Source organism: Giraffa tippelskirchi, chromosome 10 (genome assembly GCF_054371585.1).
Source record: "Giraffa tippelskirchi isolate mGirTip1 chromosome 10, T2T-mGirTip1v1.2.pri, whole genome shotgun sequence".
NCBI classification, from domain to species: domain Eukaryota; kingdom Metazoa; phylum Chordata; class Mammalia; order Artiodactyla; family Giraffidae; genus Giraffa; species Giraffa tippelskirchi.
In genome coordinates, this window is record NC_137284.1 from 122,554,837 (window position 1) to 122,572,668 (window position 17,832).

The window sequence follows — 17,832 nt, forward strand, 5'->3', positions numbered from 1 at the left end:
CACACAAATCTCCCCTTTTCACATTGGTTCATGCAGAATGAAGACACAGTCATGAGATTTCATGTATCCTGAGATTTCATGTATCCTTAACACTTATTTCCTTGACTCTAAAAAGATAAAAAATTGCAAGTTGTGTTCATGTCTGATACTGTATTTACACCTTAAATTATGTCTTATTTCTCACTTAATTAAAATTCAAAAGAAGAAAATGGGTGTGTCATAAGGAAGGACTCTTCCACCAAAGTTCCAGTGTAGACTAGGACCGTACAGTCAATGATTGTGTCTAACATTTATTATATGACACATGTCTAAGAGAAGGCGATGCAGCACAGCAAAGAACAAAAGCAGCTGCATTCTGCTTCATCCCAAGCAACAGGAATGGGAAAAGTACTCACGTTCCACAAAGTAAGAGCTGGCATCAATCTTCCAAATGATCTGGCCCCGATGAGAGCCATTGACTCCACGGTTCTTATAGTCCAGGAAGTTTTCCGACAAGACCTCATCTATATTCCCAGGAAAGGGAGAAAGCAGAGTAGAGAAACATATTAGCTAACAGAATTTTGAGAAAAAAATAAAAGAGCAAAAGATATAAATGCCACCTCCAGCTCAACAGAGGAACAAGCACCTGGAGTTACAGAAACAGAGTACGAGGTGTTCTCAGGTACCATCTGGACCAACCCCTTTTCAATCCAATCCAGAAGTCTGCTTCCTACTCCTCAGCACTGATCATCTGTGCTCACGCTCAGTCGCTCAGTCATGTCCAATTCTTTGTGACCACATGGATTATAGCCCATCAGCCTCCTGTGTCCATGGAATTTTCCAGGTAAGTGGAAAATACTGAAGTGGGTTGCCATTTCCTACTCCAGGGGATCTTTGTGACCCAAGGATCGAACCTGTGTCTCTGACATTGGCAGGTGGATTCTTTGTCACATCTGGCTGGTTCTGGAACGCTTCAGAAACAGAGAAATCATTGCTTCTCTGGCAGTTCATTTCCCTTTTGAATAGTTCTTACATGTGTAGAATCTCAGTTCAAAAATCTTCCTCCTAATGCTTTCATTAACTGGTCCCTATTTGGGTCTGAGAATGAGGCATAAAGAAGACATCTAAACACACTTTTTATCTAGGGCCCAGTTCCCATGGGCTCCATCTTTTATCATCTTTTCTCCAATCTGGACACCCACCAGCGCCCAATACTTGGGACCCATCCATGAATTTATCCATCCGTCCATCCATCCATCCATCCAACCATCCTTCTCGCAGTCATGTAGTCATCTGTTCATTTAACAGATACTTATTGAGATCCACCCATCTGCTATGCTGGGAAAGTGCAGGGGCCATGATGTTGAGCAAAACCTTTCTGAACTAAAACTTGCAAACAATTGAAGACACAGATTTTACACTAAGTAAAGAAATAAATGTATTATTACAACTTGCAACAGGGGAGGGGAAGGAAAAGAACAGAGTGCTCTGACAAGAAGCTACAAGAAGGGAGGGCAACAGGAGGCTGAGGGAGAGATGAGGGATGAGAAAGAGCCACCAGAGTAGAGATGGAGGATGGAGTAAGGTCTCCATGTGGTGTCCAAGCCTGGAGCAGGGCAGAGTCTGCTCATGGAAGCAGTGAGAGGAGCTGGGGGTGGGGGGGACTGTGCTCTTTTTCCCTCCTGTCCTTCCTCTGCTTGTCATATTGTAACCCATCAATGTCCTTCTTAAAGCTAGTGTCCAGAGAGCAAGGCAGCATCCTTGGAGAGGACAGATCCATAAAGACGTAACTAACTGCTTCTTCCTTGGTTCCAGACATTATGTTCTCAGCACAAAAACAGTGATATGAATTTTACCTTAATCTTCTTTGGGGCCCTTGCAGTTTCCACTTTACCAGAAAGTAACCATCCAAGCTAAATGGATCTGAAGCTGTGAGAAATCCATGTTTTGAGACTCCAAATCCATCACAGTGGCTGGGGAAACAACCAGAACTCAGGGGCTTCCAAGAGCAGACCCAGAACTCAGATTCTGCAGAGAGGGGCTAGGTCATGGTGGCCCTTTTGGCAACTGAGGTTCACTTTGTTCATCTGGCCAGAATGTGGAAACAGGGATGAAGTGAAAACAGAGCAGAGCTTGTGGCTAAGGGACCCAGCTCCAAGGACCTGTGTGTCATTTACCAATAGTGTCCTTTCTACAGCTGCAGGTCCTCATCTACAAGGGGGGAGGTGATAACTGGGGCCTCGCTGGGGAGAATTACATGAGATCACCGGTAAATGTGCTGGTGGCTTGCTAAGTCGACTGCACATTTTCAGCTGCCTCTTCCTTGACAAAGACAATCAGGCAGAGCAGCATAGACTCTGCCTCATTAATAGCAGGAACTGTTTGTATCCCTTGGAAAATCACTTGTTTGCAAAATTTGTCTGTCTTTGTAATCACAGTGTATGCTCACAGCCCTGTTTGGGTTACTAAGATGATTGCATAATTCGTCTTTTACAGTAATTGCCTCATTTCTGCAAAAGAAAAAAAAAAGGCATAATATTTCCCTAGTTCCCTGGGTCTTCAGTACCTGGATAGAATTTGCCTCATTATGGCAATTGTCCAAGGAGAGGTATTTTCCTGAATTTATCCACTCTGATCACCAGAATAGTCATTTTAATAGTTATGGTTAGGTATCCACATAGAATAACACCTAGAAAGGAAGTGTTCCTTCGTGCACTGGGTAAATGTGTATTGAGTATTTGCTCCACTTACCATGCTACACCCTGGGGATATACTGCTGAACAAGACAGAGCCTATGTTCTCAGGAAGTTCCTAATAGATTTGAGGAATTTTTTTTTTTTTTTCAAGAACACAGGCAATTTTTTTAGAAGGCTGTAGGTATAAGAACGGGCTAAATATCAAGGAACCACAAGGGAACAAATGAAAAAAGGATGGGGGTGAGTAGGTGGGAAAATCAGAAAAGGCTGCAGAGAAAGGTAATAACACACATTTTAAAGAGACAAAGATACACGCCATTGTACAGGTTAAACACATATTAAGAGATGATCGTGATGACCATCCCATTCCCTTACAGTAACTGTAACACTTCATAGCAAGTATCACACAAGAGAACAGAATAGTCTGTATCCTTGCCCAGACCACCTGTGCTGAGTGGTCAGCTCCCTTCCCCAAGACATGTACTACCAACTGTTAGAAGTTACTAGTCTTTCCTTGGGAATCCAGGTGTACTGTCAGGATCAGATGCAGGAAAACAGAATCAGACCAGATATTTTATGCAGTAAGGGACTTAATGCAGAGAGTTAGGTATTAGAAAGATGGACCTGAGGCACAGCCACAGCAACTGCCTCTCCACCTGCAATGAGAGTGACCAGCCAGTGGCAAGCTGAGTAGGTTATTGCCACTACTACATGGCTGCCTGCTGACACCCAGGAAGCAAGTGAGGGGATGCTAGGGCACTGTGACAGAAAAGCTTAATTTCTCAGAGCCAAGCTTATGGCAGCCACAGACTTAATATCAGGAGGAACCACCCAGCTCACTTCCGCCTTCCCAAAGATGCACAGGTGCATCTAAATGAAGGGAGCAAATTTGCACCTGGAGAATGGCTGCACAGGAGTCTGGGCAATGTAACTTTTAGCGACCAGAGTCTACACTAGAGGAAGGCACTGGAGACGAGAAGAGGACTGGGATGGAGGAGGCCAAGCCATGCCCTCCATCACACTGAGGAATGGCAGCCCCCTGGTTTCCTACAACCAACCGAGGTTCTTTTTCTGCATTCTTCGTTGGGGTGTAAGTCTTTGTAGAAGTGTTTGTTTGATTACAGGGATATCTACAGCCGCCTTGAGGCAAGTATTTAGGCCATTACTAGCTACGTGAGCTTAGGCATTATATTTAATCCCTCTGTGTCCTTGCTTCCTCACTACAAAAGGGGGATAATATTAATTCCAACCGCAAAGTCCGTTGTGAGGAATACATGAGCTAACAGAGGTAATGGTCTAAGAACAGTGTCAGGCATCTAACAAGCAGCTATTTGTATTTATAGTCTGGGCTAAAAACAGAGCCCGTTATGGCAAAGCTCCATGATACTTAATGTGCAAAACCATTAATAATAGTCTGAAACATTAGCTTAGGCTAGTACTATTAAAATTTTTCTCACCACTCATTTTGTACAAAACATACAGAGGTATATTAGGCTTCTCAAAAAAAGACTGCATTTGCTGGTTGATACTTATTTCTTCTAGTATGAAGCATCATATCTCCTGCTCCACAATTTATTACAGAAAAAAGACCCTTGCAAGTTATTAAAATTTTGAATCAGAAAGTTCCAGTGACGCTTACAGAAAGAAGCACATCTAACAAACAAGGACTGCATTTGTCTTCAAAATGCTTTTTCTTCCAAATGAAAACTGTAGCTATGCTTCCGACATTCTAATCCATAAAAGAAGAGTATATTATCGCTGTTGAGAACAGAATGGGCAAGTGAGCACAGAATAAAGGGAAGCTGATCCACTACCTAAACCTACCAGAAAAAATACAGCGTAGCTTCCATTTCCCTGAAGAACTCATGCCTTCTGATAAGCAACCTCAGAAAAGTCTCCAAGGTCCTCCCACTATCACTAGACTATGGGTTTACTAAATAGTAGGCCAGGAGGTCTGGGGAGACTCTACTTGCCTTTCACACTACTAAGCGAAGGTTGTAGTTCTCTCGTTCTCTTCTTCCAGGAAGGGAATCTGAGGATAAAGGATGGGCGAGGCCCTAAAAATAAATGCCACTCTTTTTTTTCTGTAGCTTTTCCCTCAGATTGGTTCTTTGAAACAGTATTCTAACTGGTTATACCAAAATTGGGAAGCATAGCTTCAATTCTTTTTTTTGGCTGTGCCGTGTGGTATGTGGGATCTTAGTTCCTCAACCATGGATTGAACCCATGCTCCCTGCATTGGAAGCACAGAGTCTTGACCACTGGGCTTCAAGGGAAGTTCCCCCTTCAGCTCTTTTATATTCTAATAGATTGCCTGCTATAAAAAAAAAAACCTTAAAATATAAAGAATATAAAAAGAAAAACTTAAAAAATAAAACTCTATAAAAGAAAAAGTGCTTTAAGAGCTGATGTCCATAGGAAGCATTCTGGGAGTTGCTGTGTGCAGATGTCTAGTTAAAGAAAAAATTTTGGCTTTCATCTTAAAACTTTACATTTTAAAGCTCAGCACATTAAATTTTTCTTAAGGGCAAGGACTGGTTTCCATACGTATTCTATAGCTTCCTATAACTGCTTCTGTTTGGTTTTCCACAATGGAATATCTCACAGACAAATACTGAAAACAAGAAAGTGTTTCTTACTCAAGAAATATAAAAAATGCTGGGTTAAACCAAATAAAGCACGTTGCTTACACAAAGCTTCTCAAACCTTTAATATATATTGTGAGTCTAAAGTGGGGCAATGTAGGCAAATTTTTCCATTCTTACTGAACCCTAGAACTATGGCCTTATGGAATGATAACTGAGATACAGTGAAACCGCTGTGTAGGATATGGGTGCTATTCGTATGGCTATTACATTTGGCCTTCATCCATCATTGCATTATCCTACTATGGTTTATGACTTTTGGTGAAAAAATGGATTAGGAAGCTGGAAGATCTGATTGAGAAACTCTTCTAGAAAAAGTTCAAAATATACAGAAAAGACTAATGGATATTGAGGATAAAAGGGACAGTGTTCACATCTGGAAAATGAAAGTCCTAGAAGACCAAAGGAGTATGAAAGCATGCTGGATGAACTACTAGTCTACTGGAAGAGATATTCACAACCAGTGGTTGCAAACACAGTGGTCTAGACAGGGCTCTTCAATATGGTGGTCTAGACAGGGCTCCTCAACCTTGGCACTGGAGATATTTTCGGCTGGCTAACTCTGTTATCTTTGTTGTAGCAGGGGATGTCCTGTGCTTTATATCCTGTTTTGTAGCACCCATGGATTCTACTTTGCAGATGCCAGAAACACCCCCTACAATGTGACATCCCCAAATGTCTTCAGATATTACCAAATGTCCACTGGAGGCAAAATTACCCTTGATTGAGACTTACTGGTTTATGATTAAAAGAGTCACCATAAGAGCACTAAAAATGCATAACTTCAAAATCAACAGATCTAGTGGGAAGAAGAAAAGAAGAATCAAAGAAACAGAAAATAACAGTAAAGTACCTAAAGAAAGATGGCAAAAATAAGTCCTAGTAGAACAGTAAGTGTAATAAATATAAATATGCTATTCTAGCAACTCAAGGTCAAGAGACCTTGAGTTCAGAATAAAAAAGCACACAGAAAGAGCTACACTTAAGAAAAAAAAGATAAAGATTGCAAATAGAGAAAATAAAAAGACAGATCAGAAGAAAACTGAGAGACTAGCAGCCTTAAATAGTTAAAAAAAATTAAAAAGCAAAATTCAAAACAAAGAATAGCACAACAGACAGAGGCAGATCTGTAACAATAACCTATAAGAAATTGTAGAGGAAATAGATGTAAACATCATGAAAATCCATGCACTTAGTAATCAGCATTAAATCTGCAAAGTATAAAACTTACAGAAGCAAAGGCAGAGATACCGGAGTCAAAATTAAAACAAAAAATTTTTGTTACCAGTTTTGACATACTCCACTCAAAAAATGGAAGAGACAGAAAATAGAATATACAATAGGTAATTGAATTTATGTGCATGCGTGCTTAGTTGCTCAGTTGTGTCTGACTTTTTCCGACCCCATTGACTGTAGCACACCCAGCTCCTCTGTCTATGGAATTTTCCAGGCAAGTATACTGGAGCAAGTTGTCATTTCCTACTCTAGAGGATCTTCCTGACCCAGGGATCGAACCCACGTCTCTTGAGTCTCCTGCGTTACCAGGTGTTTTCTTCACCACCATCCTACCTGCGAAGCCCAACTGAATTTATGCAACTGAAGTTAAATATACATATGTACACATGGGAGAGAGAAAGAATCCTTGCTTTGTGAGGTACCCTATGAACTGAAACATGTACATATAAGTATTGTGTCCTTGTTTTACGATATTTATAAACATTGAGCATGGATAGGTCACAGAAGAAGCCCTCAAAAATGAGAAAAAATCAGTTTGATCCAGGCCATAATCTCTAACCTCACACAGATAAAGCAACCAAAAGGTATGGAAGAGAATATATGTCCTCAGGCACCAGTCTATGGAGATGCTTCAAAGATGCCATTTTAGGAAATTTTTAATCTTAATTTCACTCTGAGTTCAGTCAGTTCAGTTCACTCACTCAGTCGTGTCTGACTCTTTGCGACCCCATAGACTGCAGCACACCAGGCTTCCCTGTCCATCACCAACTCCTGGAGCTTGCTTAAACTCATGTCCATTGAGTTGGTGATGCCATCCAACCGTCTCATCCTCTGTCGTCCCCTTCTCCTGCCTTCAGTCTGAGTTATCATCTCTTAATTTGTTGAAATGTAAATGCATGAATATATTTTAGTTTCACCATGATTTAAAGTAGTGAGCAGATTCTAGCATGGTATAAGGATAGCATGGTATATAACAAGATATAATAATGATATAATTTATTAAAATGCTAAGTTAATAAGATCACTCAGTTGTGTCCAACTCTTTGCGACCCTGTGGACTGTAGCCTACCAGCTCCTCTGTCCACTTAATCCTCCAGGCAAGAATACTGGAGTGGATAGCCATTACCTTCTCCAGGGGATCTTCCCAACTCAGGGATTGAACCCAGGTTTCCTGCATTGCAGGCAGATTCTTTACCATCTGAGCCACCAGGGAAGCCCCAAGTTAATAAGGTTAGTTTTGCAAATTATAAGCATATTATGTCTACTTTACCTACTCAATTACATTTTCATAATGGTAATTGCATACTTATTTCATATTTCAGCAGTTTTAATAAGGGTTCCTTCCAACAGAGTCAAAGGAATTGCTATTTTTAGAAATTGATCACCCTAAAGAGGGTTTTGGGGCTTCCAGGTGGTGCTAGTGGTAAAGAACCTGCCTGCTAATGCAGGAGACAAAAGAGACATGGGTTTGATCCCTGGTTTGGGAAGATCCCCTGGAGAAGGAAATGGCAGTCCACTCCAGTATTCTTGCCTGGAGAATCCCATGGACAGAGGAGCCTGGTGGGCTGCAGTCTGAGGGGTCACAAAGAGTTGGACATGACTGAAGTGACTTAGCATTAAAGAGAGTTTTAAGATATTCAACTTTTTAACATATTGGAATGTAAAATGAAGAGGTGGAAAATACTTGAATTGATCCACTCTAATTAACTTAGCATTTTAATGGTTAGAGGTTTTAACAGTATCCTTCAGTTGATGTATCCTAATCCATTTATATACTACTGTTTCCTCAGTGTGAGGATGCCATGGGCATTGCTGAATCTTTAACCCTAAGTATAGGACTCACAAACAATTAGCTTTCACTTGTCAAAGTCATTACTGAATGAATGATTGTGAAACTATTTCCTGGGAATAGTGATGAAAACTGTATCTGCCTCTATAACCAAATCATAAGCTTCTACCCATTTAATGACAATGAAAGTCTCTTTCCAGGTTCCTCTGGGTTTGGTAAGACATTTTTACACTCTATAATGTACAACTGAAACAGTTGAGCACATGTTTAACAACCATGGCTAGGCTCAATGAATCCTGGGAATTAGATTAATTTGCCATGATGCATCCAGAGATTAGAGCTACCTGACAAGTTAAATCAAGATGCAATTTAATGATCAACAGGCAGTAAGTGCATAGTATCTCATCAATTCCATTCAATGATCCTGAGAAGAAAGTTATGTTTTTTCTCCATAGCCAGGTCAAGCTGACATTGAAACCCCATATCTTTCCCCATTCTGTGTTACAGGGGAGAGAATCCTTCATCACACTCGTGAGTTCAGGAACCATCCCAGAAATAAGGGCAACCAAATGTGATTTCATGGTGAAAGTAACAATAATGCTACTATTATTGTGGTATGGCTGGCTTCCTGGCTAAAGACAGCATTGATGACTTGGTGACAGCGTCAGTGAGCAGGGCCACATGTCCCCTTCCAAATCCAGATATCTCACTTACTTTGGCAGAAGAAAAGTCACGTTTGTCTGGAGAGCTCTGGAGGTGAGAGTTGAGAGCATCACAAACCCAGCCTCACATGGACAGCTAGATTACCCACTGATGTGGAATGGCCCATATGTGAAGTTACCCCCAAATGTCCCAAGATGTCTCCATGGTCAGCGTGGGGTCTGCTGCCAGGGTAGGCAGCTGTGTGGCCTTGGGAACCACTAACTTGGCATTTCCTCAATTGTGGAATGACAGATTAGATGAAATCACTTGAGCTCTATGATTTGCTCTTTGGCAAGGCACCATGAATCTGGCGGATGAGTTACTAAGGACTCACAAATAATGAACTTTTAAGATTCACAGATAATTTTGGATGTGGAAATTGTTTTTGAAATGCTATGCCACCGAAAGTGTTGGCATTTTGCATTAAATCACTTCACAGTTATATATGTGTTCTACTGTGGGAAGAACAAACTGTCAAACTGAGATTCTCAAGAGGATGCTCTGTGTTTACTTTTGTCTCAGCCGAAATGTCATGTTAACACCAGATTCTGTTCATTCATGGAGTTGCAGGACACTTGATACTGCTGACTCTCCCTTCGTCAAACAGCCCCTCTCTCATCTTCTATGATGTGGTTGCCAAGTTCTTGTCCTACCTCTCCATCGAACCTCCACTTTCTTTTTGAGTTCCTCCTCTGCCTCTCTCTCTTTCTGATAGGGACCTTCTGGTGCTTTATTTCTACATACAGTCCATGAGTGAATTCTTCCACTCTCAGGGACAACTACCCCAGATCTACACCTTAGCCTTGATCTAGGGCTGAGCTCCAGATTCTTTCATCTCTTCCTCATGGATGAAGGTTTCCACCTCTCTCCTCTGCTATGCTCCTACTCCAACTATTTCTTGACTTGAGAAATAAATGCCATTGACACCACTGCAGGCAGGTACAGCTGTGAAGAGCTGATTCAAAACCAGATCTGGGTTCATCCACCTCATTAAGACAGACTCGAATGTGTTCTTTTTTATAGCTGAGTAATAGTCCATTGTATATATGTACCACAATTTCTGTATCCATTCATCTGTCGATGGATATCTAGGTTGCTTTCATGTCCTAACTATTGTAAGTAGTGCTGTAGTGAACATTGGGGTACATGTGTCTCTTTCAATTATGGCTTTCTCAGTGTATACATACAGCAGTGGGATTGTTGGGTCATATAGTAGTTCTAGGGCTTCTCAGATGGTGCTAGTGGTAAAGAGCCCGCCTGCCAATGCAGGAGATGTAAGAGATGCGGGTTTGATCCCTGGGTCAGGAAGATTTCCTGGAGGAGGGCATGGCAACCCACTCAGTATTCTTGCCTGGAGAATGGACAGAGGAGCCGGGTGGGCTACAGTTCACAGGGTTGCAAAGAGTTGGACATGACTGAAGGGACTTCTCATGCACGTACGCATGGTAGTTCTATTCCTAGTTTTTTAAGAAATCTCCATACTGTTCTCCATAGTGACTATGTCAATTTACAAACAGGGAGCTCAACCCAGTGTTCTGTGACAACCTAGAGGGGTGGGATAGGATGGGAGATGGGAGGGTGGTTCAGGAGGGATGGGACATATGTATACTTGTGGCTGACTTGTGTTCATGTGTGGCAGAGGCCAACACAATATTGTAGAGTAATTGTCTTCCAATAACTGCATTTTCTTCTATACTTCTCAATACTGTACAATTATAATCTTTGATAATTATTAATTACTCAAGAGGGCTTCCCTCATAGCACAGTCGGTAAAGAATCTGCAGGAGACCCAGGTTCGATTCCTGGGTCAGGAAGATCCCCTGGAGAAGGAAATGGCAACCCCCTCCAGTATTCTTGCCTGGAAAATTCCATGGGCAGAGGAGTCTGGAAGGCCCTAGTCCATGGGGTTGCAAAGGTCCGACATGACTTAGTGCCTAAACCAGTTACTCAAGAACAATAAAAAGAAAAAAAAAACAGATTTGGGGCCAACAACATAATTGTCTAAGGTGTTAAACAAGTAACCATCATAATTAAAGTAGAGATGGGCAAAAAGGAGAATGCGGCAAAACTGAAGGGTGTAAGCTAGTCTAAAGGGAAAAGTTAATCCTTTACTGTCGCTCACTAGGGCCCCGTGGAAACACTCAAAATAAAAAAAAGATCATGACATCCAGTCCCATCACTTCTGGTCAAATAGATGGGGAAACAATGGAAACAGTGACAGACTTTATTTTTCTTGGGCTTCAAAATCACTGCAGATGGTGACTGCAGCCATGAAATTAAAAGACACGTGCTCCTTGGAAGAAAAGCTATGACTAACCTAGACCACACATTACAAAGCAGAGACATTACTTTGCCAACAAAGGTCCATATAGTCAAAGCTACTAAACTGAATGTTGAGAACTAAACTGAAATTACTCCATATATATGTGCATACCTTGGTTGCATATATTGTATTGCTCTGGACTTATAAACAAATGGATTTAAAAACAGGGCTTCCCTAGTGGCTTAGATGGTCAAGAATCTGCCTGCAATGCAACAGACCTGGGTACAATCCCTGCATCAGGAAGATCCCCTGGAGAAGGAAATGACTCTTCACTCTAGCATTCTTGCCTGGAGAATTCCATGGACAGAAGGGCCTGGCAGGCTACAGTCCATGGGGTCACAAAGAGTCAGACACAACTGAGTGACTGATACTTTCACTTTAAAATTAAGCTTTTCATATTCACTCACTCAAAAGTAGAAGAGCAAATGTATAGTTGCAATGGTGATGACATTTGTGTTCAGCTACATCCTGCCCTGCTATCTTCCAATTCTCTGCCACTGAATAGAAGTGGGAAGTGTTGCCTTTGTGTGTGGTCTTCTGTGTGTTACAATGTGGTATATAACACATTCGATTGTGAATTGTGTACTTTACTGAAACGATCCCGTTTACTGAAACAGTAAAGCATCCTTCAAAGTGAATTATGCATTACATACTTGTTGGACACCTGAACCACCATGCTCCGACCATTATTTCTGCACTAAGTGCTGTTCTACTCACCGATGAGGTACATGCCGATCCAGTCCCCAGCATCCACTTCCTCCTTGATGTCCCAGTGGATCACCAGGTCCTGCGAGTGCCCTATGGAGTAGTAGGAACTGCTGACCATGAGTGTGGAGCGGCTGTCCGAGGTGACCAGGTCGGTGTCGCTGGTGGAGCGGGGGATGGTGACGGCACCATGAGGGCCAGTCCTGATGGCCACACTGTGGTACTGGCCTGGGTTGTAGCTGTGGCGGAGTGGCTCCTTGCACCGGCGTCGATTCTGGGAGTTTCTAGATGGAGATGCCATGGCAGCCAGGCCTAAGAACCTGTTCTGGTACAGATTCTGTGGGGGCAAACAGACAGTCAGCAGGGGCGGGAGATGCTGGCTCCACAGTCAGTCATCGTCTTCACAGGGAAGGGAGGATGCATTGGGGGAAGACCAGCCCTTTTAGGAAGATTTGAAATAGACACAGAGCATTTTCCTCGGGGCCAAAGTGGTAGCTCTGGGTTCAGGTGGGGAAGGCAAGAATGAAATACACACTCACCAAGGGGCCATGCCTTTCCTTGCTCTGTTGGGGTCTCTGCCTCCCTCAGCTCCCCCCAGCATGCTTGGTATCAGAAGGCCAAGAATGTCTACAGAATGACCTGGCAGTGTGACTGCCCTCAAAGTGCCATCTCTTGAGTTCTCTGGCATAAATTCAATTGGATCCAATTTTACCCTTCTTTATGGTAAATGATGGTTATTATCATGGCACATTTTAGTGATCTCTGTGGCATTCGAGACCCTACACACAACCTAGAATAAGAGGCAGTCCCTGCTGGAGGAGGTGTTCACTGCTTTCATTTACAACTCTCATTCTACAGCAGGTCACTGTATCACCTGAAATGCCTATTAAGGATCTCAGATATCCTAGTAATCTTCAAACACTGCAGTTTTCACTAAAACCCAACCTCATTAGACCATGTCTCCCTTAGAGCTAATACCATAGAAAATATTGTGTCTGCTGAGACAACGTGGAGCTGATACAGACCAATGACATGACTGTTTTGCTACAGATGGCTTTGAAAACAGGGGGAAAGTGCATCCTGTAGAATTGGAATGAGGGATTCTTTTTTGAAACAAGCAGGGGTGATTTTTATTTCATCAAAGTATACTACAATTGGGATTTAAATGTACATTTTGGGGGTTACTGTCTATAAAAGAACCTGTTGTTGTACAACTAATAGCACTTTTGTTTTTCAGAAGAGAAGATTAAGGTCTTAAAATATGTTACATCATGCAGTTTAGATCCCAGGACTGTAACTTATTTATTATACACATCCATCAAATGCGAGTTATTGAGTTTCTGTTAACCAGCCAGGAGGACCAGACTCGGCACCAGTCTACTCTTGACATGATATAAGTCTATTTAGCAGTAATTTGGGTCCATACTTTTTCTATCTTCAAAGATCAGGGCACTTGTCAAAAGTCTATTAACCTGATTAAGCACAGTGTTGGTATTTGGAATCTTGGGCCTTAACAGCCATATGTCAGGCCTATTTATTCATCATCTGAGTCTCTTGTTGGGACTCTTTCTAGCCCCACTGGTGGTAACCATGGAATTACTATTGGCAGAGAAGCCAGGCTTCAGAAAGCATCTTATCACACTATTGGTACCATATGTCTTTTTTTTTTTTCTTTCTAATGCTTGTCACTGCAAGAGTATGAAAATAGATGGACCATGGTGTTGCCTGGAAACCAGTCCACTTCTCAGGAACACAGGCACAGCCTTGAGCTCAGGAACAGCTCATGAACAGCCCACCTCACAGGCACCCTGGCTCTTCCAGACAGTTCCAAGAGGATCACAGGAACCTGCTCATTGTACAGGGGACTTTGCTCAGAGACCTTTGTAAAGCCTCCAAAATAAGGAAGGCTGCTGCTGGTGTGTAACCTTTCTTCAGTTTACATGTACTTTATGTGCACCAATAGAATCTTATAGTGTTATCATGGAGATTTAAACAAACTGAGCGAGTAGCACCGACACATTCACCGCCATGTGTAAAGCAGCTAGCGAGAAGCTGATGTGTAACACAGGGAGCTCAGCTCGGTGCTCTGTGATGACTGAGAGGGGTGGGATGGAGGGCTGGGAGGGAGGTCCAAGAAGAAGGGGATATACATATACATAAGCTGATTCATTCTGTTGTTCACCAGAAACTAACACAACATTGTAAAGTAATTACAGTCTAATTAAAAAAAAAACATAAAATGACTACTTGGAATTAAATGAGATAATCAAGTATATAATTATGAGTCAGACCAAACAACAGGCAATTCTGGAGCATCACCTTCCAGCTTCCAAGCTGTGTATCCCTGGACAACTTATTTGATCTCTCTAGTCCTCTGTTTCCTCATCTATCAATGGGTTGCTGTCAAAATTTAATGAGATAAATGCAAACGAAGCTCTTACTATAGTAAGTGCTCAATAAATAAAAATCTACTACTGAAACACTACTAGCATTGTTTTAGTAAGAAAGCACCACTGAAACGGAGGTTCCGGGCAGTCAGCGAGCTTCTTGTACTGGTCAAGGGTCCCCACACGTGTCCTCAGAGCCTCACGCTTAAGTCATTCAACAGCAGACCTTCAGCTCATTCCTAGTTATGACCTTCCAGGTTTCTTCTTACAAAACTGACACTGCAAACATGGAACAGGCCAGCATGTTTGGAAAGGTGTCCTATCTACCAGTCTTTGGATAAATCTTCCTTTTGCTTTGTGGGTAAAAATAAAAAAACAAAACAAACTTCCCTTCATTTGTCAGGTTACTGCTTGAATGGAATATTTCTTTGCATTCATGTTGAGGCTGAGAGATTTTTATCTATGTCGTGTCAGTCAGGGCTCAAGGAAGATTATAGAGTGCTTTGCTTTCACTGAAGACTTCTGCTGTGGTATTTTTTATTAGAATTCCCTGGAAACCAGGCAGGTCTCCTGACACTGTCAAATTACAGTTTACACCATCCACATGGTGGGAACAAAAGCATAGAAAGAAATGTTAGTCAAGGAAGATGTTTCTTATTAATTTACTAGATTTGAATTAATAGCATTTTCCTGGAATTAGAAGGACAGCTTCAACGCTGCTCTTCGAAGACTGCACTCCCTCACCTCACCCCAGCTTTGTCCACATCCTCCTCACTCATGCTTGTAGGAAAGATTTATATTCTGCTTTGAGGTTATGCTCCAGCACCAGCTCTGCTGTAACCTCTCCTTATATCCTTCCCCATTCCCAAGGGAGAGGGGCTTTCTACTCTGTGATCCCACAGGAATCTCATTTTCCCTGAAAGAATTCTTACTGTATTCTCTAGCTGACCTGTGTTGTGCCCTAAGCTATGAAGTCCCTGAGGCCAGTGTTTACCGCTCTTTATATCTCCTGAAACTTGCATGACACCTGGTACACACACACAAAAAAGGGCTAAAAACTTTAATAGAATTTATTTTACTCAATGAAGTCCCTTCTTGTTCCACAAAGAGCTTAAAATGACTAATATATAAAATACAGAAAGATGTGATGTTAGTAGTAGATGGTGCAGGGAATGAACAAAATAGAGACAAACAGTTACGTAGGAAGAAGGCTAATATCAGACTCTGCGCCATCATTTCCTAAACAGGTGTTTTTCTTAAAGACTCACACAGCTGCTTCTGGAATAGAGCAGGTGGATGGCTGATTTTCAACGTATCATTTCTCTGTGGCCATGTTCCCCCAAGACTTTCACATATGTTCTAGTTTAAACTATAGATGCATCCGGCTAGAAGAAGCAGTTTAATCACTCTCTGCTCACATCTGAACTGTGGGAGAGAGATGAGCATCTGTCCTGCTTTTAAATAGCCCTGGATAAAAGACCACTCTTTCCCTAACAACAATTCCAATATTTATAACTTCACAATTCTTCCTCATCTCTAAGGCAAATCTTTCCCTTCTTTCTCCTAATTCCTTCACTCAATAGATGCAGAGAAGTTAACCATATTACTAACTGTATCCCCGTTTTTTCATTCCATCAAGTAATTCAAATGTCGCTTATCTTCTCTTACATTGTTGATAAGCAACAGACACGGATAAGAAAACCATAGAATATTAGTAACAATTTCAGTTACATTGCAATTTTCTAATTATTGGTTCAGTAACATTGTAATTTTCTAATTATAGCCCTAGTTATGCGATATGCTAAGCATATATTTTAATTGACCCTTGAAAAAGAGGTCCAATGAGTGAGCACTAAAAACAATCTGATCACATCATGTCCTGCTTCATAGGGAATATGATTCCATCTGTTGGCTTATTTCCCATTTGTCACAGAAGATATAACAATGATGTTTACTTGTTTTGCCTTCCGACTTAAATAATTCATCATTGTTGAAATGTTTTGAATTAAGTTATATTCTTCAGTTATTTTTTTAAATCTTGGAACAGGCCGTGTGTGTTTAATCTGTTTAGTATGCGTTATAGCACAATAGCAAAAACAAAACCTTCCAGGAGGAGATAGAATCTTAAAAGCAAAAAACATCACTCCTAGGGAAGGAACAAGTTACTATGTACATCTTTTTTTGGTTTTTTGAAGAACATAGGGAGACAAAAGATTTGGCTGTGTAAATTTCTAACTGACAGAGTCATTAATAGCTTTTCTGTTTTGGAATATAAAGCTGTGAGTGAGTGCTGTCTCAGAAATGAAAAGAAAGTGGACAAAAGACATCTAGAATAAAGAAAGTGATTCTTAATAAATGCCTCTACACTCAGAAATCAAAAACTGTGACTGGAAAACACAGGCCCTGAAGGAAACTTCATTAGAGTATACAAGTTGAGGTTATAGAAACTGGCATTATTTAGCAGGAAGAAAGAACATGAGAGTTTTTTGAGTTCATGAACAGATTTGATTTTGAGCAAGTAGATGCCTGAAGCTTTTTTATCCTATCCTTAGCTCTTGTTATGCTATCAGGCGGGTAATGGAACTCAAAAAAATTATATAACATCTCTTTCTGCAGTGGATTTGAGAAAATTTACAACAAAAGAAATGTAGATGGAAATAGGGAAATATAAGCCAGATAGAAATTGGGAAGTAGCAATAAGAAAGGATAATAATAATATGGTTGGAACTTGGTACAGTATCTCATTAAAACCCTAGCAAGTATCACTCTTTCCATGTTGGTGAGAAACCCAGCTCAGATATTTAATAGTTCATAAACAATGCCAAAGTCACACCTCTTGCAGCAGGAAGTAGGGATTTGAGCCATTCTATGTGACTGTGAGGAGGGCAAACCACAGCCAAACCTGAAGGAAATCAACCTTGAATATTCACTGAAAGGACTGCTGCTGAAGTTGAAGCTCCAATACTTTGGCCACCTGATGTGAAGAGCCGATTCACTGGAAAAGATCGAAGGCAAAAGAAGAGGGGAGTGGCAGAGGATGAGACGGTTAGACAGCAACACCAACGCAATGGACATGAATTTGAGCAAACTCTGGCAGATAGTGGAAGACAGAGGAGCCTGGCATGCTGCAGTCCATGGAGTTACAAAGAATTAGACACGACTTAGCAACTGAACAACAACAATGTGATTATAAGTGAGCACTTTGATCACTCAGAAGCACTCTCTCCAAATTATAACATGGGAAGATAAAGTTGTGGTAATTGAGACTTAGATTCTCCTCTGAGATTCTTGGCAGTCAAAATGATAAAGGAAAATGTAATTCTCACAATCAGAATATGGGAATATTTTTTTCCCTCAAGTTATAAGATGC

The 17,832-nt window shown here is 41.3% G+C and overlaps 1 protein-coding gene across 2 annotated transcripts in view; it reads right to left on the bottom strand.

The window, feature by feature from the left end:
- HECW1 (HECT, C2 and WW domain containing E3 ubiquitin protein ligase 1) overlaps positions 1-17,832 on the bottom strand; it is a 471,951-nt gene that overhangs the window by 221,910 nt on the left and 232,209 nt on the right. For both annotated transcript variants that reach the window (XM_081535334.1, XM_081535335.1), the window contains 2 exons: positions 12,088-12,412; positions 396-503 (listed from right to left, as the gene is read on the bottom strand). In XM_081535334.1, the coding sequence (XP_081391460.1) occupies positions 396-503; positions 12,088-12,412 (433 nt within the window). The remainder of the gene's footprint in view (positions 1-395; positions 504-12,087; positions 12,413-17,832) is intronic.